Below are 27,443 nucleotides of genomic sequence, written 5' to 3' on the forward strand. Positions count from 1 at the left end.
CAAGAGTAAAAGAAGGAATTTATCAAAATATTTTGTTTTTCATTCTTTCATCAATATTAACAACTCTAATGCAAAACAATCGTTCACTATAAACAAAAATAATTCATTTCGACGAGGTTTCACAAACTACATTACATTATACCTTAACCTATACTATACAAACTGTGCTTCATTCGTATTAACAATACTCTTAAACTTCCTTCAGAAAGGTGTTTCTGTGTTTATCATTATTGTGATTAAACCGCCCATTCTTTTTAAGAGTTCCTATTCTGCTACCCCATGTATTACTAACCTTTGCTGTAAGGTGAGTGGTTTGAAACCGGGAGTATCGTTACACGTTTGTAGATGTAGATCTTCCAAGATAGTGAAATCCTAACGAGGACTGTTGCTGTTTATTTCTTACTCTGAAGATGACTACCGCTTAGCAAGGCGTCAGTCAACATCAACACCATCAGACCTTCTCAGGACTCCAGTAAACTGGAAGATTTACATTTACAAACATGTAAACCTTTGCTATCAAATGCTTGGATAGTTCTTGCTATATCCTGCTACGGTGTGATATATGATCTTCTATGTGGGACCAAACAACATCGAAATGGACAAAACGTTCCACATTTTGATCTACACACATCTGGGCATATCCATCTCCTTGCTTTAGATTGAGTTAATTTTGAGGCTGAGACTCTTAATATTTTATTTCTTTTGTAAGGCATTGTGGAATCGACTGGATTACTTTTTGGTATCCTGTTTCTTCGGTATGGAAGATTGCAGCAGTATGGTGGACATTGGGCGGTACAATAGGTTTTACAAGACGGGATACAGTGGGTCGACTGTCCCAATTGAGCTATGTTTTGGCCTAAGTTTCTTATTTTTACCGAAAATTTATTGATTTTCTGTTTCAGTTTTGTTAGTTTTAGAGCTTCTCTTGCTGAAGATCCACCCTTGTTAGTGTTGATGTAGGGTATTGTTTTTCCTCGGAACACTCTTGTGTTTTGATTTAAAATGTTTTTCATGTTTGCAATCACGTTTCCGTGCTTTGCTACAGAGCTCTGTTTATAAGGTTGCATTATATTTCGAAATTGCTGTGACCTATAGGAGTTAGGGAAACTTTTTCTTGGAGCTGGTGTTGGCGGGTTTACTTTGGAGGTGGAATTTTCACCTGTTTGTTTCCATCCTGCCTTGTAAAACGCAGGTTTTGATGGTATTGACGATCGCTTGGAAATGCAGCAATGCCAAGGACAATCATAAGTACAACGAGAATTGCACATGTTGGGACATGACACTGGACTAACGACGTTTACACGAAGTGGGGTTCTACAGCATTGCGTCGCACAATGCGGAGAACATTGTGCCGAGCATGAGGGGTGACAAGGTTTTTGGTATTTGTTGATTCGTAAGCGAATTCTACAGCACACCTGTGGACATGATGCCGAACAGTGGTCTTTGCATGTATTGGGACACCACGAGAATATTGTTGGACTTGTTGTGGTTGCTATGATAGAGGGTGGAAGTGTTGGTTGGGGCATAGGAGAAGGAGGAAGGGGCTGCGGAGGAGGAGGCGGTGGTGGGGGAGGACATGGTGGCGGACAAGGAGGAGGACATGTTGACGGACATGAGGAGACATGGGGGGGAGGAGGACATGGTGGAAAGGAGGAGGACATGGTGGACATTGAGAGTTATCTGGAGAGGGAGGAAGTGGTATTGAAGGAAGAAGACATGGTGGACAAGGAGGAGGACATGGTGTTGGACATTGAGTAGTTATCTGGGGAGGTAAGGAGGAAGTGGTATGAAGGAGGAGGACATGGGGACAAGGAGAAGAAATGGATAAGGAGGAGGTAATGGGATAAAGAGGAGGTAATGGGAGGAGGAGGTAATGGAAGGAGGAGGAAATGCAGGATAAGGAAGGGGGAGGAGGTGGTGGGAATGAATGGGGGAATGGTTCGGAAGGATAAGTCTGTGGTTGATAGTATTTCTTGTATCCAGTTTGTAGGAAATTTCTGACCTCGGGACAACATTTCACCGGGCAATCTGGCATACATGATTCTGTACACACTCTGGGACACGGAAGTGGCACGGTCAAAGGCTCTGTCGATGTACAACATGACTGCGGGCACACTGTGCTGCAGTGTGTATAACAGCTCGGTGAGCATATGTTTGATTGAGGTTCACTTGGTGTGTAGGACTTTGGTACCATGTCAGTTGATGGTTTCTTTGTTGTTTCATAATCTGTGTGATGAAGAACTTCAATGTTTTTTCCTGAAAAAGATATTTTATTATCTTTCCGTGAGAGTCGTTTCCTGTCCCACACAGTTACACTACCTGCGCAATACGCCCAGACACCGTCATTGTCGTAGTCTTTGGTTAATGAACACCACGGTCGGGATTCACCGTCAGTAACACAATGATGATGTAGAATTTTCTTATAGGTGAACGGTAACTGACAACATTTTTCATTTCCATTACCGCCTTCCGTGTTCATACAATCTGAACAGGAATTTTTTGTCACATGGATGATTCTATCAGATTTTGGGTGCCATTATACATCTTATGTGAGTGACAAGCATTCATGATTGCTTATTTAATTGGCTGTGCGATCGATTGGAAGAAATTGTTTGTCCCTTCTAGTTACGTATAAAGTACTTTAGTGTGACGTGCTAGGCCTGTATTGTAACTTGAAATGAACTAATCCTAACTTACCCTGTCTACACCCCTACTTACCCTGGCAATACCCCCATTGTCCATCTCTATCATAATCGATTGTTGTCGCGCACCATATCCTGTCATTGTGCTGAGATTTTGTACATCGATCATAAATTTTGTCGCGATATATGAAGGGGAAATGGCAACAGGCTCCCATTGCGTTTCCATCGTGAGTGCTCTGACATCCTGTTGATATTGAATTACGGGATATGAACGTCGAATCTATCGTGATTTTGTTTTTGTGATTTTATCGTCAGAGAAAAAACTGAAAGAATGATCTACCGTACGAGATTCATTCATATTGTATTCCGAGTCTTTATTTAGCTATAAATTCATTTTCAATATTGCCTACTACGAAAAAAGGTTTACTTCCAATACACGTAAACAATCAAATTTTAAATTATATGCAACTGAACCCAACCTGTTGAAATGTAAATTAATCAGGTGAGTGAGTTGGTCATCAACAAATATGCCAACCAATCATGTTCTTTGTTCTTTGCTGATAGACTTTATACAATAACAAAAATAAAACGCGTGCGATGATTGGTCTATAGCTGAGTCTGCATTAGCCTGTACAAACGATCTTAGCTCAATCAATTAAATCAATCAAAGAGAATTTACTAATCAATCACCAGCAACTGAAAACCCTCGACCTTCGGTCTTGAGTCCCCTGGATTTGCACGAGTTGTGCACATCCGGATATTACTCATATCTTTCTTACCTTTCTCACTGGAGGGCGTCGTCTTTATTGGATCTATATGCGTGACATACACATCTGGTTTAAATACATTTGACACTTTGCTTTGTAAAACTCATAACTTCTTGCCTTCTCTCACCTAGATTGTCTCCCGATGGCGTACTTATTTGTTTTGTTGGTACGCTGTTACCTGAAACTTGACCGTTACTTCCTGGAAGACTGGTATCTAAGAAAATGGCATCTTGTCTGCGTGGAGGACCTGTTGACAGAAAGTGTTGACATAAGGTATGCATATTGAACTAAAATACATGGAACGCTGTCTGTAATGCAAAACCCTAATAATTTTTCGAAGCCGTGACTTTCCCCAGACACGCGATATTTTACCCCAGACACGCCTGTGTAGTCAATCAATAGAGAGACTTAGCAAGAGTACGACTACGACGACGAATACGAAGTTTGACCGTTTAAGGGAATGGCACGTGGTAGTTTGTTGTCGTTGTCTCTTCGTCAAAATTTTGTTTTAGTTGTAAACAACCATTGAACTAAGATACATGGAACGCTACCTGTAATACAAAACCCTAATAATTTTTTGAAGCGTGATTTTACCCCAAACACGCGAGACTTTACCCCAGACACGTGTGTGTACTCAATCAATTATTACTCCGTGAGAGAATAACGAAACACTAAACACGCGAGTCTAGGGTAAAATCTCGCGTCTGGCGTAAGATATGGCTTTAATTATTTGCTTGAGGTAGCGTTCCATGTATTTTAGTTCAATGAAAACAACAGAACGAGCCTCTTTATTGTATAAAACACCTAAGTTTGCGAAGCAAGTACGGCTCTATTTGTCAATAATGATATCAACGAATCGGTAATACTGATTTTGCGAGAATGTAGGACTCTTTAGACTGAAAAATCTCCACTATTTTAAGTTTTATGTACGATATATGTGTACTATTTTGTTGTTTGTCTACCTTTCACTTTGCGTAGGAAATGCATGAAAGTTTTCAAGGTCACATTTTCTTTTTGATGTACATCTGCGCTCAAAAGGTTCTAAATTAAAGCCTGGATGCTCGAAAATAGTACTGTAAACTAATTTCTTACACAATGAAAAATGTGCCTACTTTCTTTGCTTAAAAAGACATCATAGTCGCGACTACGAATTATTTACAAAACATCGTACTCAGATTGATGACGGCTACGTCTTTTTGTTGTCGCAACAATGTTTTCGCGTTAAAATGACGTAATTCGCACTCGTAGTCGTACTCGTAGTCTTTGCTAAAGCTCGCTAATTATTACTCCGCAAGAGAATCTCGAAACACTACACACGCGATTTGGCTTTAATTATATGCTTCAGGTAGCGTTCCATGTATTTTAGTTTAATGCGTATGTATCATAACAAGTTCCTATTTTTTTGCGACATTTTTTAAAACGTGTGTTTGAGAATTGCGATAATCTGCAAAATTGCAGCGATTGATAAGGCAATGTGAAGTTACTGGATTAGTAAGTCGGACATTACAAAAACTTCATTATCTTATGAACCAAAAATAGATATGACTAAATTCTTTTTGAAAGTCCGCAGCCATTTTAAGGTTCTCATGTAAACAACAAGTTTGTGTTTTACTATAGTTTATTAATTGTACGTTATTTATGTTATTTGTTTTTAAATTGTGTTTTGTGTTAAATGTTACACACTTATTCTTTGTATAAGTTGTTTATGGAATGTACGTTATTTATGCTATGTCTTTTTTATATATTGTGTTTTGTATTAAATGTCACACACTTTCTTGTTGTATACGCTGTATATTGGATGTGCGTTGTACATGTTTTCTGTTTTGAAACGTTTATGCATGTTTTTCTGTTGTGCATGTTAATTCAATCATCTTATATGTAAAATGTATACTTTGCCATCATGAGTTCATAGATAGTATATTACATTATATCAAAGACAAAGAAATTGTAGAACACACCTTCTCTTGCTGTGACAATGACATCAGCAAAATTGTCGCAGTCATCCTGTGGTGACACGGATATTGTTCTCTCTCCATCCAGTAAGATTTCTCTGTTTATGCTGTCATCGAATCCGTGAAATATGACGAAATGCCTTAGCTGCGAATGTCTGAAAACTGTTTTGAGTTTATACTCGTCCGTGTTGATCATGTATCCTTCTGGCTTCATTGTCGAGATGATTTTGAAATGTCCCCCAGCGTGATTCATGAACCGCAAGGCAATGCATTTGTCTAAGGAAATATTATCATGAATAGTTGGAGTGGTTTGCAGCCGAGGGGGGGTTGCTATTCATATTCGTTTCTGCATGCACGAGAACAAGATTAGTTGGAAAGCTGCTGTTTCTTTACCTGCTGCTCGCCAAATTAAAGCAAGATTTTGATCATTCGCGTATTTTTAAATCAATTCATATTATATGGTAAAGGGATTAGTTTATGGTCTTACATTCCTTGTTTTCTCTCGTCAGAACGGATCCATTTCCTTTGTGCAAGTTTAAACATAGTATAATTTGTATGAAAACAAATCTATTCCACGCTTCTTGTCTTTTATACACCATTGTGTGCTGATGAAATCATTGCAAAGAGGATTTCCTTTTCCTAACGCATTGCGGGCTCAATTTTTGTAGATGTTTCTATATGATGTGATATTCTGTTATGATTTAACACCAAGTCTTTGTAAGTCGCGACCAGGTCAGGACTTGATATATTTAAATGCTCTCCATTTTTATATAATCGTGTTTGTCTTCGTCAACAGGTAGAACGGCAGGAATTTGGATTAACCTTTTGTTTACCAAGTGAATTATATCTAAACATGTACAGGTGGCAAAACTGTTCACCAAATTAAATAATTTCTTATGATGGGCTTATATACAGGAAGTTTTGAAACAAGGTTATTTCCACTAACTGACTTGGACATGATACTGACTATTTATTTCACAGAAATGCAGCAGCATTGAAGGACAATGTAGACTACAAATTCAGTGTGTCGTTTAAGCAACACTGCTGTTATTTTTCATGAAACCTAATTTTAAAGTAAATGGTTTGAACCCGGGAGTATCGTTATATGTTTGTAAATGATGATCGTCCAGGTTAATAAAGTCCTGAGAAGGACTGTTGTTGTTGACGTTTCGAACCTTAGCGGTAGTCATCTTCAGAGTCAAAGAAGATGACTACCGCTAAGGTTGTCGAAACGTCAGTCAACAACCAAAACAGTCCTTCTCAGGACTTTATTAACCTGGACGATCATCATTTACAAACATAAAACCTAATTTTATTGGTCCTTTTATTACGATGTGTTATACGATGGTAAACTTAGCACTTAACACCTTTGATGTTGGTAATCACTTTTCCAAGTGTTTCCACATGATATTTTGAAAGCTTATGATTTTCGAAATGGAAAAGGGAACTTTTATTGTTGAGACCATGCTACCTCTTATGGATGCTTAAATTTGAGGCGAGTTCTATGTATGCATATCTTAAGCGATTGCTTTGAGTTGTTAGAGTTGGTGATATTTTTGTGGTAAGACCGGTTGAAATCAGTGAAAAGGAAGAGAAGTGAGTTTCAAATATACTTTTTGAAAACATTTAAGATATGCATAAAACTTCTAGATAATGCTTTCAAAGATGCAGAAATCCTTGACATCTGTCTAATGAATGATATATAATGCATGTTCATATCGCTTGTCGTATGTCTATGGTCGATAAAGTTAAACGTATATGCAATGCAACAACATTAATGTGCAATCTGCATATTAGTAGATCAGATTTTATCACAGCAAGTGGTCTCTATGCTTGAGTAAACACTTCTTATCAATTATGGAGCGAAATAGATTTATAATTCAAGTCCTGTAATTTAATCAATGTAGGAGTGAATGTTGCAGCGTGTAGAAAAATTGATTTGATAGAATATAGAATTTCTTTACTTTTTCAGATGCGATTGTCAGGGCTTTAAATGAAGATAACTAAACTATTGACCTTGTGATCGCGGTCAGAAACGGTCATGTATTTCTGTTAGAATACCATCTTGTTGGTTGTTGTCGACAACTCACAGACATACGTTTTATGTTTGTAAATGATGATCTTCCAGGTTAATAAAGTCCTGAGAAGGACTGTTTTTGTTGTTGTTGACTGACGTTTCGACAACCTTAGCGGTAGTCATCTTCAGAGTCAAAAATTTTTTTGAACAGTCCTTCTCAGGACTTTATTAACCTGGACGATCATCATTTACAAACATATAACGATACTCCCTGGTTCAAACCATTTACTTTATTAGACATACGTTTATTCAACTAAATATATTGTACTCATGCAACCCCAAGTTGCCGTTTTGAATACAGTCACCGCGGACGAACGTTTGCTCTTATTCTAATCACAGTACAGATACTAATGAATAATCGTAATGGTACATCACTATTTCACTATCATAAAAAACAACCCACTTCTAAGTCCCTCCCAATAAATGTCAATCATATTTACTACGGTATGTCCGTTAGTCCCGACACACTCCCCTATATATTAATTTTAAAATATATAACAGAATAGACTGACTTCGTTAAAGTTCAAAAAGGGATTATTATGCATGCAAATGTTTAAATATAATTTTATAAATGTCACCACTCTTCAGTTTCCACATGTTGTTGCATTGTCACTTCTGCAGCGACTGCTGCATCACGTCGTGGTTTCGGTTGGGATTCAGGAGCTGCAGGATTCAATTCGCCTTTGGGATCTAAGTCACACGATAACTCTAGAGGGTAGAGTTGCTGCACAGCCCGCTCGAGTCTTCCCTTCGCTGTTCTCAACCTTACTCCCCGTACAACTCCGTCCCGTCCACGGATCAGGTCTTCCAAAATACCTATCTTCCACATATTCCGGTTCCTTTCTTCACCTTCAATTGTTACCACATCCCCATGGTTCGGATAATCTGATTGCTTTCCACCATTCCTTTGCTTGTGGTGCTCTCTCAATCCTCTGATGTACTCTTGCGTCCATCGTCGCCACATCTGATCTTTGTATTTCTTCAGCTGTTTAGCTCTTTTCCGTAGATCGGTCGATTCTTGATGATGAGGTTTGACTTCAGGAAGATCATTTGGGTTTATGTGCAGCAGCTTGTTGGGAGTGAGCACTGGTTGCTCAATTTCGTCTTCTACGTAGCTTAATGGGCGATTGTTAAGTGCTACCTCAACGTCCAAGATGACTTCAGACAACTCCTCCCATGTCAATCTACCATTTCCAACGCTCTTATAAAAGCTACGCTTAAAAAGACCAATCAGTCGCTCAAATGCCCCCAACCACCAAGGAGCTCGACTTAAGTTAAACCTCCATTCTATCTTTCGTTTAGTAAGAAACAAGTTGAGCTTTTCATCTTTCTGGGCCAATCTAAGCCACTTTTCTGCAGCCTTAAATGTAGTAGCGTTGTCCGAATATATTATTTCCGGTCTTCCTCTTCTTGCAATTAATCTCTTCAGGCTCGGGACGAACTCTGCAACTTCCAGTGATTTCAACAACTCCATGTGCACTGCTCGGGTTAGACTGCACGCGTAAAGAACAAGGTATGCCTTTCTTTCCATTTTTCTTTTCGCCATGTATCGAATAGGGCCAGCGAAGTCGACTCCTAGCACTTGAAATGGAGTTGACCCTTGGGTTCTTGTAGTTGGCAATCTTCCTTCCGGTGGGTTTTGGAATGACTGTGCTCGAAACTTTACGCAACCATAGCATTTGGACCTCACTTGCTTCACTAGTCGACGCAGTTTCGCGATCCAATTTCGCTCTTGCACTTCGGCCATGGTTGCTGAGACTCCCCATGGAGCGTTGTTAAATGTGCTTGTTCCACAATTCTCCTCGTAAATGTGGATTTTGTCGGTAGGAATATGGGATACTCCCCCTCTCTTCCACCGCGACACTCTAGTGTTCCATTGCTCCTTGGTTGAAGGTTTAATTCCAGCTTTTGGGTTTGATAACAAGACTGCTCTCTAAAACTATTTTGTTCACGTCTGATCCACCACAGTGTGCAGTTTTCAATTTCGTGGTACTTTATAGGACCTGTCTTTCGTTCATCGCGTGTGCGCCTGCAATTGTTGATGAATCTTCTTATCCAAGCGCAGATACGAAGGGTTTTGCATAATGGATACGATTCGACTAACTTGTCGAACTCGTTTTTCTCCTGGTCTTCCGCTCCAACCATGACGTGTGCCGAAGATTTTTCTTCCTTTCTTACCTCCTCAGTGACTACAGGAAGTATCTCTTGCGGCCAATTCCCTTTATTGCTTAGCCACATTGGTCCACGTCTCCAAAGCTCGTTGTCGACAGCATGCCCACCGCGGCTCCCAATGTCGGCTAGATTTTCAGTTGTTGGAACATGACGCCAGACGATGTGATGGTGCTGTTGGATCTTTCTCACTCGATTTGCTACAAACTGGCGATATTCACCCTGACCGTTTATCCAGCATAACGCTACCGTGGAATCGAGCCAACAATGAATTGATGTCACTCTTTCTTTACCAATTGCACGCTCTACATTGATCACCAGGTTTGTCACCATATGTCCAGCAACAAGTTCTAACCGTGGAATAGTAAGATTTCGTTTCGAGATCCGCGATTTAGAACTGACGATGCCTTGAGTGAGGTTATCTTCTTGATCCGTTACAGCATAAACTACCGCAGATACACCATCCTTGCTAGCATCTCCAAATCCGTGTAGATGAATAGACCGTACAGGCACATGAAAGGGTGCTAGTGGACGATTGACTGTATATGCAGTAGGCAGTCTGTTGTACCAATCCCGCCATAACTTTCCCATGACATCATCAATCTCCTGATCCCAAGATAAACGACTTTCGCACATTTTCCGATACAAAAGTTTCCCAGTAAGCATTGTCGGAGATATAAGAACAATTGGATCGTAAATCTTTGCTAGTTGCGACAATGCTCCTCTCTTTGTCGTCGCTGCGCTTCCTTCCTTTTCTACGACGACACTGAACGTATCTTGCAGTTTATTCCAAGTCAGGCCCAGTATCTTTGCTACTGTGTCCACTGTTCCGAGTTGTTCCTTTGCGTAGGTTGCGTTTGTTTGTTCTATGTCTTGTTCGGGTAGATCATTGTTGGATTTCTCCAGTTCAGCTGCATTGGAGTGCCATTTATGAAGCTTAAAGGTAGCATCACTAAAAATTTCTATCGTTTTCTTCTTCTTCAACAACACTTCGCCAACATTTGTGCCGCCTTCCATAAGGTCATCAACGTAAAGACCGTCCTTCACAATTGTTCAAGGTCATTTTGAGAGTTTGTGGTTATCGTTAGTAGCATCATATTCTGGTCAACTTCAACGCCAGGGTTCATGATGATCCATCTCAACTTTGTCAGCTCTGCTATTGGGTCCCCTTCGTTACCAACCAACGGTTTTGTCCTGGTTTTTATGCGAGCATACTCGCCGCTTCCAAGCACGAGATGTAACCTAGCCTTCGAATAAACATCGTCCGTTTTTACCGAATTTAAATGTTTGTATTCTCTCACGAGTTTTTCATATTGGGGATTACTAGTAGTTAATAGTTCTGGGCGTTCTACTTTGTTCAACTTTACCCTCATCACTTGAGAACCGTCTAGTGCACTAATCGTCGCGCGATGAATTTCGATACGTTTAGTTTGTGATGTCATGAGCATGTCAATACGCTGGTGTTTAATATCGCTAGGTTTTGTTTGAAGTGCATCAATTAGCTTTGCAGAGGCGTATGAGCTTCCAGCACCGGAATCAATCAACGCCCTACACTTAACATTGTTCACTTGAACTACAACAACAGGAAATATACCCTCGGCATGCACGCCATCGGTCATTAATGCTTTACTGTCACTTGCGTGTTTATCGTCTTGTTTTCGAATATTGCGTGGCTGTTTACAGATTGACGTATGATGACGTTTGTTACAGTGCCGCACGCAATCTTACTTTTACACTCGGATGCCCTGTGAAATCGTGGCACAATTGAAACATAGCCCTTCTTAGCTAAAATTCGTTTGCGTTCATTCGGCTTGACTATTTTGTGGCACTTTGTAGCTTTATGATCCATATCACCGCAATAAACGCAGCCGGATAATTTCTCTTCGTTTTGTCTGGCATGAAATACTTTGTGCGTTCTATTTCCTTCGTAACGCGAGTCGTTATTGACTACTGGATTTCGTTTTACCCACTGTCTCAAAGCGTCAGAAAGCTGACCAAAACTCCAAGACTCCCAATCTGTGTCGGTACGGACTAAATCTTCCCTTATCCCTGATAATTTTTCTAAGTTCATGGACACGTTTCCGTTTATCTCATCAAGCTTCTATGTCAATATGTAAGTTTTTTGCTAAAATCTGCAATTTTACGCGGATTGTTGCCTGAAATGTGCGGCAGTTCGAGGATTTCCTTGACATAGCATTTTACAATAGTAGTACATAGCATTTTACGTAGTCCTCGACAACTCACAGACATACAATTTATCAATTATGGAGCGAAATAGATTCATAATACAAGTCCTGTAATTTAATCAATGTAGGAGTGAATGTTGCAGCGTGTAGGAAAATTGATTTGATAGAATATAAAATTTCTTTACTTTTTCAGATGCGATTGTCAGGGCTTTAAATGAAGATAACTAAACTATTGACCTTGTGATCGCGGTCAGAAACGGTCATGTATTTCTGTTAGAATACCATCTTGTTGGTTGTTGTCGACAACTCACAGGCATACGTTTATTCAACAAAATATATTGTACTTATGCAACCCCAAGTTGTCGTTTTGAATACAGTCACTGTGCACGAACGTTTGCTTTTATTCTAATCACAGTACAAATACTAAAGAATAATCGTAATGGTACATCACTCTTTCACTATCATAAAAAACAAAACACTTCTAAGTCCCTCCCAATAAATGTCAATCATATTTACTACGGTATGTCCGTCAGTCCCGACATTGTCTTGCACACTTGGGAAATTTCCCTAGAATTCCACACGTAACGAAGCAAGTCTGTTTCGTTTCACCTGTTAAACAATTCTGGATTTATTAAGGGAAAATAAAAGTTTGTCATTTTTCAACGAGATGGTACGACGCAATATATATGGTAAGCAAAAGTTTTGCGATATGATGTCTAACGAAAAATTGGAGTGAGTTGCGGTGATTTAGAGAAATTTTGATTGACGAGATTTGTAAATTTTTCTTAAACTTGTCCGACAAAATTAGATGGAATTCGTAGTTTGGACCCAGATTAATGGTCTATTTCTTATTAAAGGAATCTATTCTTTTCCGAGGTCTCCGTTCATCACTGACATTAAAAGCAGAAATTATAGTTGGGTATTTTTGTCGCTTAAAATTGCATAAAATTTTAGTTTTATCCTTTTTCAATAAGCTAGCGTTAATAAAAAGAAAGACCGAAATCGTTTTTAAAATATTTGTGGAAAATTATATTCATTTCACAATTCTCATTTTTACACGTGGAGTTGTGGGAACGTATCAAGCTGACCTTTACTATAAAAAAAATATGTGACTTTGTCATACATAACTGTGTTAGGTCGTCATTCTAAAAAGGAAAACTTTGCTGGATAATAAAGCTTAAAAGACTAGAAGTAACTATCGCAAGGGAGGAGTCCTGCCCTGACCCCTTGTCTGGAGAAGATTGCACTGTACAGACCGTACACCCCTTAGAACCACCTCTTCGTTTACAGCAATCTACGTGGTTTCATACATACGTTATGATTGGCTGATTTTAATGATAGACAAAGAAATTCTACATGTGGGTCTTTTTAACTTTTAACATTGAATTGGCTAGATATATTTCGTCATGTTTAAAGTTTTCTTTCTATCTTAAGGCCGTTCACAGGCTCCAATTTGTCGGATCCGATTGTTTTGGTTGCTTGTTCAGACGGTCAGATAGTTTTCTTGATATTTAGGTATGTTTACATATTTTTAGTGTTGTTCAGTATCGTACTGTGCAATCAGTGGTATTTGATGGATGAACTGCTAGGTCCTTTGTATGTAACATTGACAAATATGATGGCTCATTCACACATCCATAACGGCCAAACAGAACCATTTATGTAGTTTTGGATGTATGCCACATGTTGAAGCTAGCCCGAAACAGCTTGGGAGACAAAAAATATTCTACACAGCCACTGGTGGGAAAATCTGCTGGAATCACATCATAGAGTTGTATAATGTTAAAAAAATGATGTATTGCTTATTGGACACAAACTAAAAACAAAACATATAAAGTGGCATAATCAAAAAATGAAAGTTGCTATAGCAGCACATACCCTTAGTAATTCTGTGTCAGCTGGATTGGTGTACCTCAAAAACATGAAAGTATCACAGTGCCTAGACAGTGATGAAACAACAGAATTTGTTATGACAATCAACAACTTGTTTGACGTTCTGAATTCAAAAAGTAAACATTATGGTACACATTACAAGAGCCCATTACTTTTCAAAACTTAAATGAGCTTCAGTACTATATACATGACGCATACAGCAATGGAGTGAAACTAATGGTTGTCCTAGAAAAACGTTCATCTTAGGGTTATTCTTGAGGTGAATATTTCTTAAGAGACGAATTTCTCTTTTGTCTCTGGGAAAGGGAGAGTCAGAAACCCTTGGGTTGAAATTAATTTGAAGTTCTGAAACGTGACCAATTTTATATCCATGAAATATTCCATATTTTCATCAATGTCTAAACAAATTCTTTTGTGCAATTGTGAAGACGAATATTTGGTGCCTTTCAACAGGGCTACTTATTTCATGAGGGAAAGGGCTGGGGAAGTAAATTTTCGGTAGAATGGTTATGCATAGTGAAAGACCAAACAAATTTGAATTGGCAGAAATTTTTTAGGGTTTTCATATAATATGACAGTTTGTGTTCCTAGGCACCAATCTGAACTCCTCTTGTAGTGGTGTGAAAGACCAAACCAGTGGACTTGGCAGAAATTTCTTAGGGTTTTTCATATAATATGAAAACCAGTGGAGTTGGCAGAAATTTCTTAGGGTTTTTCATATAATATGACAGTTTGTGTTCCTAGGCTCGCTGATGAGACAAATATTGTCGACTTGATAGTTCTTAAAAGTGTCAAAAATGTGATGACTAACTATGTCACATGACACTATACCGAGCACAGTGCTTGGGCACGCACGGGCTCTATTGTGAACGATGGGGCAACAAACTATGGCTAGTGCAAATTGCACAAACGAAACAAAAGCCGCACGATGAATATAAAATAGATAAAGACAGCGGGTACCGTGTAATGTGAACGGCCAACTGATCTGTGATTTAACTCGAGTTCTGCTCTTAGACACTTATTTTGAACGTGCTGCAATTCTGACTATTGAATGACTATTTTGACTCATTTAACATCATGACTATTTTCACTTAGAGACCACATGCTCTCCGTCGTCTTTTATCATCTGGTTTTTTTTTGCATAATGATAATTTTTGGTTTATCTTTGAGTTGATAACCTCTTGCTCTTTGTTCAGTGCTTGTACATTTGGATGTAACTACATTTAATTGCTAAGACTGTATCATACATTATATATTCTCAGATGCTACAACAAGTCAGATGTAAATATTCTCCAATATTTATACCTGACTGGCTCTAGTCGTTACAGATCATTATGCAATAATGCAAAGAAATCAGATGCTGTAAGTCAATAGCGTTTACCGAAAATAGATTTTATCAAGTTTTATATTTCATATACTACGTACAACAGCCCATTGATAAGCCATTCATTATTGCTCATACATTTAAAAAAAGTAAATACTACGGTGAATGGTCAAATACTAACGCAATATAGTTCTTAAAAGAATTGTTTAAGCCAGAACACTTAACGAACATTTCTAAAAGAACTGTTTCTTAAGCTTGAAATGACAGCATGCATTTCGGCAAACTACTCATCACGTGTCAACGACTGCTAGATGAGAGCTACAAAATCATGCGATATTTATAACATTACCAAAAGTCAACGTCATCTGTAAGTTTAGAGATGATGCTTAAAGAAGAAATAAATTAAACACGTAATCTCTCTGCTAAGAGACGACGGGATTTGTCAACTTAATTTATACAGACTCAATGACGCGTAACTGAGATAAAAAGCAACATTTTTAATAACTCTAAAGTTAATGATCTAAAAATGTTTTTAGAGAACTAATTTTAGCTTGGTCAAAGGATGTAGAATTTAGCTTTGGTGACACAAAGTATAAACAAATAGATGGGGTGGCTATGGGTTCTCCACTTGAATGCAAAATGTTTTCCTCTTCACAACCTCAGGAGGGGCTTTGGTATAAACGTTACGTATATGACACTTTTTCTTTGTTTGGTAATAATGAAATTCGCAAATTATTTCCACAAAAACTTTCTTCTCTTCACCCTGTTTTAAACTACACCTCTGAACAAGAGACAAACGATCAATTAGCTTTTATAGATGTTCTTGTTCATAAACGCAACGGTCAATTCTTAACATGCATTCATCGAAAAGCAAATTTCACTGGTTTGCACACACCCTTTGACTCTTTCTCTTCGCACAGAGAAAATACTTCTTTAGTGAGGTGTTTGATAAAGCGAAATCATGTAGATTGTCGTCGAGTGAGTTTATTGCGAGTATATCTAAACTCATTGAGGAAAATTTTTGCTTCGAATGAATATCCGGAAAATTTTCTAGACAAACATTTCTTATCAACTATTAATGAACGAGATAAACCTTTTGGACCGGTAAAGTGTCCTGTATACTTTAAACTTTCCTGGATGGGAAACGCCTCAAATGACATCGAGAAGGGAAACTAAAAGTATTAGCTACTGAGATTTGTTTTTCGCCTGCAACTTTATCTTCATATTTTTGAAAAAACAATTACACCACCCACCCCCAAAAAGTCTTTGCCTGTGCAAATGTCAAGCAATGTAGATACACTATGTTGTTCTAATGTGTGTTCAATGAGCTCAAATGTGAAAGTGATGCTCGCTATGTAGAAAGAACTTCTCCAAGTTTGAGTAATAGAATAAAACAACATGTACCAGCTTCTATTAGGAACAAAACTGTTTTTTAAGACAACAGTCAAAACGCAACTTTAAGATTGAAAAAATTCGATTTCATGGGACTCAGCGATTGGAAAACATCTTTTGACCAACACTCACTGGTCCAATTCATATTCTGATCATAAATTTAAAGTTATTAAAAAATATCGCTCATTATTTCAGTTACGCGTCATGAAGTCCCGTCCTCTGCCGACAGAAAGATTACGTCTTTCATTTATCTATTTCTAAAGCGTCATCTATCAATTAAGAGATGACGTTGACTTTTGATTATAATATAAAAATCTCATTTTGCAGTCGTTGACACTTGATGAGTAATCTGCCGAAATGCATAGTGTCTTTTAAGCTTAAAAAACAGTTCTTTTAGAGTTTTTGGTTTAGTGTTCTGCCTTAAACAGTTCTTTTAAGAACTAGTACGTTAGTATTTGACCATTCACGATGGTATTTAGTCTTTTTGAGACAATTTTTAAATTTTCCACCACGACAAGTCTTTGTTTTGCTCATATATTCTACTTATAATTGATCTTTCTTCCTAGTCACGACTATGTCAACCACAAAATAGAACTCTTCGACTGACTACCTTTGTTTGATCATTTGCCTAACTGACGTTTTTTATACTCTGCTTAAAATAAAAAAGTGTTTGTTTTTATGGGCTCATATCGATGTTTTCATAAAAAAGTCTAAATATTTGTTTTTCAGATTTTTCCTCGGCAGGCTTTTTTTCAATATCAATATTTCAACTAACTTTTTGAAATTTTTCATAATTTATTGGCGATGTCACATCCTAACACCCCTTCTAATATGAGTTTCGCACAACCTGTACGAAGTGCTGGTTCACTGCTCTCGAGACTTCACTCAAACGATGGGACTGTATTTTGACAATTGTATTTTAACACTTGATAGGATATTTACAGTGGTTTGTGCAAGATTTGTGATACGGAGTTCCAAACGTTGGTTCTTTACGACACAAATATGTTATTGAAACGTTGAGATTACGGCCAACCGTCAATCTTAAACTTGAAACTTATTCAAACGCTATCGCCTCCTGCGATACGACTTCTAACTTTCACTTTTGTACATCTAACAACGTCTGTTTTTCCGAACGCCGAACCAACGCTTGCAAGCTCTTATTTATATTGTAATTATTCGGACATCATTTTTGGGCGTTTTCACGACTTGCAACTACGCCATTGCGTTTATAGAGTACCGTCGTTACCTACATCCTACCGCAATGCCACATTGGGTAGAAAAATTGTTCCTAAGTATTTTGAATTTACGTACATGATTTCCACTGAAACCACAGTTTAATAACTATATACGTATTTTCCTATTATATGACTAACATTTTACAATTTATATGAGTAATATATGACTAACATTTTACAATTTATCATACGGTATATTCACACACTACACAACATAACATGACAATTTACAACAATGTGCCCCTGCATGCTGTGTGCATATCATGGTGCATTCAATACCACTGTTGCCTCCTTTGTTTTGTGACATGGATTTATATTTAGTGGAATACGTAATAAAGTGCTGTTTTTGCAAATTAACATGAGTTGGTTCCTCTACTGAACATTCGCAACGCGTTATTGAAATCGGTAGCTTTATTACGCGGTGAGCCTTCTAGAATTGCTAATCCCCAACGCGCATGAAAACTCTATCTGTTTATGAAAGATTTTGACGTGAAGTCACTCGTTTGTTGAAGGATGTAACCATTCTGCCTGGGTTACCTAACTTTCATGTTAAACAGGCCCTTGCCGGTTCGAAATTTTGTGAATGTTTTGACCTTTGTGAATGTTTATGAATTTTGAAAGTTTCAGATTTTGACTTCCGTTTGAAAAATTCTGTCCTGGTTTCAAGATACAGCATACCTTTTAAATATCTTCGCAGACTTGACAAATAAGTAATTTGATTTTAGAGAGGTTTCCTATTCTGGAGAGGTTTCCTGTCTAATTATACATTAGACAGGTATTGCATGCATTAATGAATATCCGCATGAAAAAGTATATTTTAAATGCATTCATTCCTCTGTGTTCAAGAAATAATATATATAAATATCGTCAAAGAAGAAAGAGTCGCTTCTCCATTAGGTATCCATTTACTCGTAAATCATCTGTTTAGACTCAGCAGACTGAATTCTTCAAACGAATAAAAAGATCTTTCTGTGTCAACAGAACAGCAAAAGTAAACAAGAAGATTCAACAGCAATTTTTTTGGATCTTGTGATAATATCTGGTCAGGGCTTGTTAATGATCTTAGTCAAAATGTGGGAACACATAATGCTTAAATGAATCTTAAATGTTTTATTGTGTTAAGGTTTTATATTTTTTACAAGTATTACATGACACAGGCGTCACGTTCGAAGCGTCAACATAGATATTTCTTCTTGAACGTCGTTTGGTGAAATAAACATCGTGCCTTTGTGAATGGAATTATTGAAAAAACATAAATGAATTAAGTGCTATGTAGGAAATAAGCTTTTAGGAAAGCTAGTTAAATTGTAAAACCTGTCTTTCAAATTTTTGTGTAATCATCATGTGCGACGATCGTATATAAATAATAATGTTTATATGTTTTTTTTCAGAAGACAGCCTGTTTTCATTGTTTGAACGTCAAACAGATACCATAGCAGATTATGATGATTACTATTTGTATCGTTGCCTTATTTGTATTGGTGAATTTTGCTGAACCAAGTGAAAACTGCAACACTAGATATGAACGGAAATACAAACGTAAAAACTGTAGCTGCTCAATACCGGTCAAACAACTACCAAAAAACTGTATAGATATCAGAAAAGAGATTCATAAGGTAAATTTACTAATTGAAGAGATATATGCACAAAATTAAAAGCCAATAGTTCTAAAATGACCAAAGGGTAATGCAAAACGAGAATACGACGGCAGGACGATCAATATGGATGAAAAATTACGGACGGATGAGCATACAAAACGTGAATTTCAAGGCTCGTCCGTGTGTGTGACTTTCTTTCTGTTTCATTTTTTAAGTATTTTTTGATAATTCTAATAGCTATGATTCATTGCTCTTATAAGTTTTTCTTAAAGTGCCCCTTCCACCAAATTTTTTCGCAATATGAAATCTGCCTATGATTTATGCATCTCTGTATGAGTAAAAATTTTTGAATTTTGTCAAGTCAACAAGCTTTTATGGCGTCTTGAATTTGTGCATTTTTGGCCCATCGCCGTTGTTTTCTATAATACGAAAGAAACTGGCACTAGAAGGTATTTCGATGTCATCTCAGGTGGTCGGAATTAGGGCATATTTAGTTTAATCAGCAGTGTTCCATCAGATGATTGTGACAGAAACTTTTTACAGCGATACGCTATAGAAAGCTCGGCAGGCAAAGAAAACTTTAGCAATTTTGACCCCAAAGCGTGAATGGTCGGAAAGACACAAATTTCAAGCTTATCTCTTTAAGCCTTGGAAAATTAGCGTTCTTTTCAATCGGCAAACTACTAAATCGACGCTCAAAATCCTCTGGTCTTAAGTGATCTGAACAAATTCTTGAAACTCTTGACGGCTCAAATACGCTCTTTGATTTAATAGAATGAACCCATATTTTCTGCCTTCGCTTAGCCTCAGTCATCTTATCATTATAATAAGGTATATAGTGTGAAGACTTCCACCAGAGCTAAGGCTTGATATATTCGTTCAATTGGCCACAACGCAAGTATTTACCATTTTTCTGGTCTTACTAGGGCAAGAGCAAAGCTATTAGACGCTTATAGACTTAAATATGCCTCAGCAATTACTAGAAAGCAATTGAATACATAAGAAGAGTACTTTGGATGACGTCAGAAAATTAACTAGTTTCAGACTCCTCATTGTCACGGACATGGTTCACAAGAATATACGACTTTGTGAAAATTTTACACTTTACAAAAAACAAACGATTTTATAAAATTCAAAAATTCCTTCTTAAAGAAGCTTAAAATCATAGACAGATTTCATAATGCTAAAAAAATTTTTACGGAAGGGGCATTTTAAACATATGATTGAAAAAGCTCGCAAAAAATTATATTTCGTTTTATAATATGTCAAGAATTATTCAAAGGTAGTTTGAATTCCATAAATCATTCAATTGTTTGAAAACCATATCACTCAAGTAGCTAGTTCTCAGGTGTAGTTATAAAAATTGTGTTCAAATTAACATAAGTATCTCCAATTGTCTTAAGTACGAAATATGTTACGGTGAGAATTATGGCGTAACCCAAATGTTTACTTTTACACAGCTGAGGTGAAAAAAATAATGTAATGTTGTATACAAATGCATTTCACTTTATTGGAAATAGACGTTCCCTTTTTATTCAGTTTTCGCATGTGATAGGATGAGTGACCGTTCGAGAAATTTTGGTATGGTTTCAGTCTTTTAGACATTCAAAACAAACTATGTAATGATCTAAATAATCAATTCTAACACATAAAATCACCACAGTGATGTATCGTGTATATTCACAGTGGGAGGGGTCCCAATTCTTAGTTATTTTGTTAGGAATGACAGTAAATAATGTTTTTTTAGTTAGGAAAGAACAAACAGTGATGATGAACATGCAAATTGTATTGGCAATGCCTCCCCCTTTCCGTCTTCTCAGTTGCCGTGAGATAAAAATGTTCCCAATGCAAAAAGTGATTTTTTGTTCCTGGAAAAAAGATGACAAACGAGTTCAGCGAAGAAATAGGAGCTCAAATAATTCCTCTTAAGAACGAACGTATGTCCCAATAAAAACTTGCAGAGAAGATGAAAATTACACAGAGTGCAGCACAGCTAACTTTTAAAAGGTTGTTGAGTCAGCATCTTCCTCTATAATGAAGTGATTTTGGAGGCCAATAGAGCCACAACTCCAAGACGACTTCTTTGCCTGACAGAATAGCCAGTTAAGGATGGTAACATCCTGTTATTACAAACTACAACACATAAAAGTCAATTAGTGAATAAATATAGTCTAAACGGACGAGTTTTAATTTCGAAACCATTGCTTAGAGCCTGCAACAAAATAACACGAAGGGTATGAGCTCGAAAATATAAATTTCACCCTTAAAAGGATTGGGATTTTCTTTTTAAGGATGAATAAAAATTCAAAATATGCAGAAACAAGCGGCTGGTTTACATGTCAGTCGTCGGAAGAATTGAGAAACTTGTCGCTTCTTGCATTAAACCAATAACTAAAATGGTGGTATAGAAATACTCAGATCTGAGGAGCTTAAGTAGCTATAAAATGGCGTTGGTGATCTCAATAAAAATACAAACCATCTGGACAGAAAGCAAAACCATATTTAATTATACAGAGATACGTCATAATATTGGGTTGAAAAGTTTTGTGTTGTAGCAAGATAATGATCTCTGACAAAAATCACTTCTCAAATTCCTAAAAAAAGGAGATCTGAAAATTATGGCTTTTTTGTCTTAATCTCTACAACTATAATCTGACTGAGAATTTATCGCATTGTTTTTAGCGAGATATATGGAATAGTGTTAATCCATGAGTACTCTAGAAACTTGTTCACTCTAAGCTCACCAGAGAAGGAAGACATACACAATATTAAAAACTTAAATTGATGTTAACTCACTCTAAATGAGGTATATTTTTTATATAAATACATATTGCTTGCATTTATAGTGATTTGTTGAGTGACAATGTGTTGAATTCCAATAAAAACTCAATCGTGTTGACTTGACTTAGGCCTCTGACCCCCCTTGTAGTTGCAAAATGAATGAAAGTTGAAACAAAGATAATTGAATAGTTGTGAACCAGCAGAGGACTCAATTCTTTGACAACAGAGAGACAGGATTATACGCGCAAAGGAAACAATCGTTTGGAATTATGGAAGATTACATTGTTCATGCTACATCTAGTTTGAGCATATAGATCAATGTAATTGATGAAACTCAGTCATTCGATCGGTCAGTTGGTCGTTTATGTTGATTTGTGTAGCTCATCTTTACTTTGAATAATTCATTAAAAATATGAGATTTAAATTAAAATATACTTTTTTTGCATGCTTTTTCATTTCAATCAATTGTTCAAGAAAAACTCATAAGCATGAATCATAAATTATTGATACTATTCCTTTCATAAAATGTTTGAGCAAAGAAACAGCATGAAATTCTCATCTTAAACCACATCAGATTTATGCCCTTTCGATTAAAACACGGTAGTCTACAAACAGCGTAAAAGTCACATTTTGAAACAACTGCTTTATACTATTTCGAGTAAAATGCGGATGACACTTGAGATAACGCGAAAGTGATATTTTACAACGTCTATAACATTCTTGAAATCCACGTTTATAGGAACTAAGCTCTTCACTCCGCCCGTCCGGAAATGCTATCCGTCTGTGATTGTTTATCTGCAGTGATAATATCAGTCCGTTCTTTTTGACAATTTACCCTGTAGCTTTCATAAATAAAAATAAATATGCACTAAGTTTTTAAGGGATTCAGTTATTAAATTTTTCAATCAAAGCAAGTCAGAGAAAGAACTTCAAAATGATTTATTCAGTGCAATGTTTTCAATGAACATATCCTTCAGGTTGTGCATAACAGAAACTGCATATAACCTGTTGAAAAGTAGGAGAGGCGTGGTAAAAGAACCGAAAAGCATACTTTTTTGTTGGATACTGAACTATATCTAATAATTGTGTGGTCTATGTAGAAAGTAGTATGTCCACGCCCTCACCCAAGCTCGGCAATCATTTCAATGTATCGTATGAACAAACCTAAAGATTTAGGTATATTTATACTATATGCAGTATCACTGATGTTCATGCGATCTTTGATCAATGATTTACATTTTGAGTACTCGTACAAAAATAATTGTCTTGCGAATGAGCATTAACGAAGTCTAGTCTGTATCACTCAATTTTCGATTTTGTCTTAAAAACTACTCACAACGTTCTTTTTCTTTCGAAATTCAGAATGAATGGGAAAGGACTTACGGAAAGGTTCATTTAGCGATTATAGCTGTGGGACCAGTTGGAATTATTTTAAACACTTTACTGGTTTTGGTAATGCTTCGTGATCCCATGAAGATCCTTCATCGTGGAGCATGGATAACAATCCTTAATCTTTCTTTGTCCGACACAATGGCTTGCTCAGCAAGAGTGGCATCTTCAATTATCGTAAAATGGTGGGATATTGAAGTAAACAACAAGTCCAAAATTTATACAGAGTTCTTCTGGCAATTTGGTGTAGTTGGCTCATTCTTTTTTCTTACGCTCCTCACAGTCCAAACTTTCATGATAGTTAAATATCCCATAAGAAGCCGCCTTGCCATGACAAGAAGAAGAGTTTTACTTATCATTGGGATTGTGTGGGTTATGTCGTTGGCGCTTGCTCTACCTGAAATCGACGACATTTCTAAAGATAAAAGACATTATTTTTTCTTGGCAACCATATCTGTTTTGGAATTTGCAACAATCATTCAGATCATAATGAAAATATTCATAATAAAAGAAATTCTCTCACCTATAGAAATGATGACAAACGACTTCAGAAACGAGCAGCAAAGAGAAGTCGCCAAAACTGTTATCCTACTCAATGCTATTCTTATGGTTACAGCCATTCCATACTTTATTTTCAAACAGGTTGAGTACATAGACAGATTAAATGGTAGATTTGATGATTTGAAGGTTAAACTTCCATATTACTACGAGCCCATTGCCATGATCAATTTTGTCGCCAATCCATTAGTTTATTCACTTCGTCTGAAAGATTATCGCAAAAGTTTACTTCACTTGTTTTTCCGTTTTAAAAAAAATCGTGTTCCTTCAGCGAAGTATAGCAAGAAAACTATGACTACAAATATGTAAAGTATTTACGTAAGTCATTCTTTTTCTTCAGCGTACATTTCTACTGCATTTTGTTGAAGTCTAAATGATGGATGGCTCTACAAAATTCAACTGTTATTTCTCGCATTTCTTCATTTTAACAATTCTTGTTTATGTCATAGATATTAATTTCACTACTAAATTATTTTGTTAGCAACATTCATCATTGGAAGTGCACTTGAGGCACTATAATTTTGCCATGGTCCATGTATATATGTAATATGTGCGATGTAAACGGATTCTATTTATATCTTAAAGCTCAAACCAATCCCAAACTTGTACAACTGTTTCATTTCTTTGATAATAATGAAATGCTCATACGTTTTATTCATTCCAGCATTTATGTTGAAGAAGAGATCTAAAGTGCAATAGTATACAAAAAAGTATACAACGCTGCATGACCAGTATTAATGTTTCGCCTAACAATTACTACATATTCTTACAATGCATTAAAACTTTTAAAAAATTAACATTAAACTTAAATAAACGTGCAAAAAAGTTGAAGCTGGGGCCATACAGGATCAATAATTGGGGATGGGGCTCATTAATATATTCGTTTTTTTTTAATTTTAATTTTGTTAAGCCATGGTCACAATTTATTTCAATGAAAAACTACTGAATTAGAACACATATGAATGTTGGCCCTCCAATGATCTAGCTAGCGTGGCCCCTGTGCAATGCAATGTCCACCAAAATTGTGTAGCTTTTACAGCAAGTATTTTAAACATGATAATATCAGAATTATAACGAGCATACATGGTTGAATTAAAATATCAAGAGAAATTGTTTTAAGGACGATGCAAATCCAGAAGACATGAGGGTGGCAAAGACCTGAGCAAGCGCAGATCGCCACATTTATCTCAGCCATCAACGCTTTCTCGAAATTATTCTTAAAGAGATTTACTACTTTGGTTGATAAACTAACCCGATCTATTAGATATAGAGGTTTTAAATACTTGTCGAACAAACAAGAACATCTTCGACTTCAGTGAGATGAAGAGCATTAGTAAAGAAGACAATATTCTATCTAACAAAGAAACATACAGCACAAATATTAAGGGGAAAAAAGGCAAAACCAAGAACAAAGTATGATGAAAAAAAAGTATCATTAAACATGAAACGCATTGTTATACTCTTGAACACTAAGCAATACATTTCATGTTTAATGAAAATTTAACTTTCATCAAAATTAAAACACTTCTACAGCACCTCAAAAATTGCTTGTTATGATTTAGGAGATATTATAATTAATGTCTTTTCTTTAATTTGAGTATAAAGAAATTTCAAAAGATCGATCTCCAGATGTTTGTGAGCTGCATACTATATTATAATGAATAAATCGATGACTAATTAAAGGCGTGTTATTATCCAACTAAATTTCAGCATAAAATTGAATTGATATTTTCCTGTTTATGACCTTGAGATACTTTCTCCCTAAATATTTTTGGTTCCCACTTTTGCAAAAATTTTCAATAAAAATAAAGAAAATAATCTTAGAAAAGACTATCATCAATGAAGACACGACATAAAAATAAACTTGGAAAACGGAGAGCATGAAAGACACGAGGTGAAGGCAACCAGAAGCTCGAGTTCAGAAATAATCGATATTTTCAAAGAATACAATTTATGGAAAGAGAAAGAAAAAACGAAGAGCATATATTAGACTATCATGATGAGACGAGAAAAACTATTTTAACAAATGAAGGACTAACTGATCAGTTTTAAGGAGTTTACAATATCTTCTCTACTTCATTTTTTATGTGAAAAAAACAACTTTTAACGTTAATTGCTTAAGAGAATTTTCAGAACATCTTTGCAACTTAGCAACGTCTCCAAGTGCTCTGAAAGGAAGACTTTTAGTTACAACTTTAATTGACATATCTACCACTACGTCATTAAGAAAAACGTAATGAATATTTTCCTAAGAGAAAAATGGACTGTTCGGCATATATCAGCCCTAAAACACCTGTTAAAATAGAAAAAAGTTTTTAGTGTTTAAAAGACCTTTTAAAACATTATACTTTTTCTCCTCCAACTGTTCAAGTCTCATATATATATATATAAAGGCAAGAAAGACTTTTAGTTTTAACGTGAATAAAGCCAAGTGTTTTCGGTATCATTTTTCACAAGAAATTTACGACAATGGCAGCATTGCAAAAACTTTTGGTAGTTGTTTTCCTCACTCTTGTTGTCCATGGAGTATGTTTGGAAGCACATCAAAGAATTTGGGACGATTTGTTCCACGGTGATAACAACGAAGTAATCATGAAAAATAAAAGAGAGCACAAGCCCTTTGCTATACCTGGATGCACAGGTTCCGTGTCTTTGTGTCCTTACAGTAAAAGACGTAGTTATGGTGACTAGGCTACAGATATTAACATTAACCCAATCGCTGAATATTTTTAGTTAGAACATACTGTCATATAGACATATTTAAAACAGTCATCGTTTTAGTTAAAATATGCAATGTATAGTTGAAGCAATAAAGTTACAAATATACTTGTTGCTCCATAATTTGCGTTGTTTTGTTTTAAAGGAAGATCAGCACTATTTTTTTAAAAAAATTAAAGTACTAGGCTGATAATATGAAGAAAAGGAACGCGGAAAACTCGTAGAGATCATATTTTACACTTGAAATTTCCAAACATGCATTCTCGGCTCGTATCTTTAGACAAAAAGCGTGCTAGCAAATGTACCTATAGTTGAAAATTTACTAAATAGCTAAAGCAAACGATATAGCCATTAAATATTACCAGTGCTGTATGATAAAAAATCAGTTTTTTGTGATCTCAGAATTATGATTCTCATTTAGACTGCATGACTTATGATTTTAGTCGATTTGAAGAGAACTTTATTTAATGCTTTGGCTACATCTGTTAAAGGTTCTCCTTTTTCCAACTCAAAAAAGGAACTATTTTAATTGAGATATAAAGAAAATTTTATTTGCAAATGCATGCTGAATATTACATATTTTCTTCGATATCAGCTTTTGAAAAGTTTGTTTTTATTAATTAAAATTAAGAAATTATTCTCATTCCATTCAAAAATTAATAGCAAAACTAAAATTTCGACACTCGTTAAATTAAATAAATTATTGAACATTGTTTAGCGTATGACACAACCCAGGGATAAACTTGCCATTCATTTGTTTTT

At 36.3% G+C, this 27,443-nt stretch overlaps 7 protein-coding genes across 8 annotated transcripts in view; 2 read left to right on the top strand and 5 right to left on the bottom strand.

Moving 5' to 3' along the window:
* Window positions 1-6: 6 nt before the first annotated feature.
* Window positions 7-1,661, bottom strand: LOC124438680. The gene has a single exon (XM_046988874.1). The coding sequence runs from the start codon at window positions 1,659-1,661 to the stop codon at window positions 549-551; it is 1,113 nt and encodes a 370-aa protein (XP_046844830.1). The 3' UTR covers window positions 7-548.
* A 15-nt stretch (window positions 1,662-1,676) lies between these two features.
* Window positions 1,677-2,528, bottom strand: LOC124438681. Its single transcript, XM_046988876.1, has 3 exons — window positions 2,320-2,528; window positions 1,894-2,256; window positions 1,677-1,762 (listed from the first exon to the last, which is right to left on the bottom strand). Exons 1-3 carry the CDS (start codon window positions 2,477-2,479, stop codon window positions 1,677-1,679), a joined length of 609 nt encoding a protein of 202 aa, XP_046844832.1. The 5' UTR covers window positions 2,480-2,528.
* Window positions 2,529-2,614: 86 nt separating this feature from the next.
* LOC124439669 lies at window positions 2,615-6,143 on the bottom strand. Its single transcript, XM_046989967.1, has 5 exons — window positions 5,849-6,143; window positions 5,368-5,637; window positions 3,537-3,656; window positions 3,422-3,454; window positions 2,615-2,886 (listed from the first exon to the last, which is right to left on the bottom strand). The coding sequence occupies exons 1-5, from the start codon at window positions 5,958-5,960 to the stop codon at window positions 2,711-2,713; spliced, it is 711 nt and encodes a 236-aa protein (XP_046845923.1). The 5' UTR covers window positions 5,961-6,143; the 3' UTR covers window positions 2,615-2,710.
* Window positions 6,144-8,012: 1,869 nt separating this feature from the next.
* On the bottom strand, window positions 8,013-8,984 carry LOC124438683. Its single transcript, XM_046988878.1, has one exon. The coding sequence runs from the start codon at window positions 8,982-8,984 to the stop codon at window positions 8,013-8,015; it is 972 nt and encodes a 323-aa protein (XP_046844834.1).
* A 152-nt stretch (window positions 8,985-9,136) lies between these two features.
* LOC124438685 lies at window positions 9,137-10,624 on the bottom strand. Its single transcript, XM_046988880.1, has one exon. The coding sequence runs from the start codon at window positions 10,622-10,624 to the stop codon at window positions 9,137-9,139; it is 1,488 nt and encodes a 495-aa protein (XP_046844836.1).
* A 7,825-nt stretch (window positions 10,625-18,449) lies between these two features.
* LOC124439668 (rhodopsin, GQ-coupled-like) lies at window positions 18,450-24,621 on the top strand. Its single transcript, XM_046989966.1, has 4 exons — window positions 18,450-18,534; window positions 19,029-19,253; window positions 23,379-24,047; window positions 24,304-24,621. Exons 2-4 carry the CDS (start codon window positions 19,080-19,082, stop codon window positions 24,334-24,336), a joined length of 876 nt encoding a protein of 291 aa, XP_046845922.1. The 5' UTR covers window positions 18,450-18,534; window positions 19,029-19,079; the 3' UTR covers window positions 24,337-24,621.
* The window catches only part of LOC124439667 (rhodopsin, GQ-coupled-like), a 31,925-nt gene continuing 23,026 nt past the window's right edge, over window positions 18,545-27,443 (top strand). For both annotated transcript variants that reach the window (XM_046989962.1, XM_046989965.1), the window contains exon 1: window positions 18,545-18,679. The gene's annotated coding sequence lies outside the window, so the exon portion shown is untranslated. The remainder of the gene's footprint in view (window positions 18,680-27,443) is intronic.

This window comes from Xenia sp. Carnegie-2017, unplaced genomic scaffold, assembly GCF_021976095.1.
Source record: "Xenia sp. Carnegie-2017 unplaced genomic scaffold, XeniaSp_v1 HiC_scaffold_19, whole genome shotgun sequence".
Lineage (NCBI taxonomy): Eukaryota > Metazoa > Cnidaria > Anthozoa > Malacalcyonacea > Xeniidae > Xenia > Xenia sp. Carnegie-2017.

What these genes read in the sequence shown, in the direction of transcription:
- LOC124438680 (XM_046988874.1), bottom strand. Translation starts at nt 1,661, where the DNA reads ATGTCCTCCTCCTTTCCACCATGTCCTCCTCCCCCCCATGTCTCCTCA.
- LOC124438681 (XM_046988876.1), bottom strand. Translation starts at nt 2,479, where the DNA reads ATGAACACGGAAGGCGGTAATGGAAATGAAAAATGTTGTCAGTTACCG. An exon ending in TGTCTGGGCGTATTGCGCAG is followed by an intron (nt 2,257 to 2,319) that starts GTAGTGTAACTG and finishes TATCTTTTTCAG; the next exon opens with GAAAAAACATTGAAGTTCTT. An exon ending in TCCTCCCCCTTCCTTATCCT is followed by an intron (nt 1,763 to 1,893) that starts GCATTTCCTCCT and finishes TTACCTCCCCAG; the next exon opens with ATAACTACTCAATGTCCAAC.
- LOC124439669 (XM_046989967.1), bottom strand. Translation starts at nt 5,960, where the DNA reads ATGGTGTATAAAAGACAAGAAGCGTGGAATAGATTTGTTTTCATACAA. An exon ending in GACGAGAGAAAACAAGGAAT is followed by an intron (nt 5,638 to 5,848) that starts GTAAGACCATAA and finishes ATATTTCCTTAG; the next exon opens with ACAAATGCATTGCCTTGCGG. An exon ending in GACGCCCTCCAGTGAGAAAG is followed by an intron (nt 2,887 to 3,421) that starts GTAAGAAAGATA and finishes CAATATCAACAG; the next exon opens with GATGTCAGAGCACTCACGAT.
- LOC124438683 (XM_046988878.1), bottom strand. Translation starts at nt 8,984, where the DNA reads ATGGCGAAAAGAAAAATGGAAAGAAAGGCATACCTTGTTCTTTACGCG.
- LOC124438685 (XM_046988880.1), bottom strand. Translation starts at nt 10,624, where the DNA reads ATGGAAGGCGGCACAAATGTTGGCGAAGTGTTGTTGAAGAAGAAGAAA.
- LOC124439668 (XM_046989966.1), top strand. Translation starts at nt 19,080, where the DNA reads ATGATGATTACTATTTGTATCGTTGCCTTATTTGTATTGGTGAATTTT. An exon ending in TCAGAAAAGAGATTCATAAG is followed by an intron (nt 19,254 to 23,378) that starts GTAAATTTACTA and finishes TTCGAAATTCAG; the next exon opens with AATGAATGGGAAAGGACTTA. An exon ending in CATACTTTATTTTCAAACAG is followed by an intron (nt 24,048 to 24,303) that starts GTTGAGTACATA and finishes CTTTTTCTTCAG; the next exon opens with CGTACATTTCTACTGCATTT.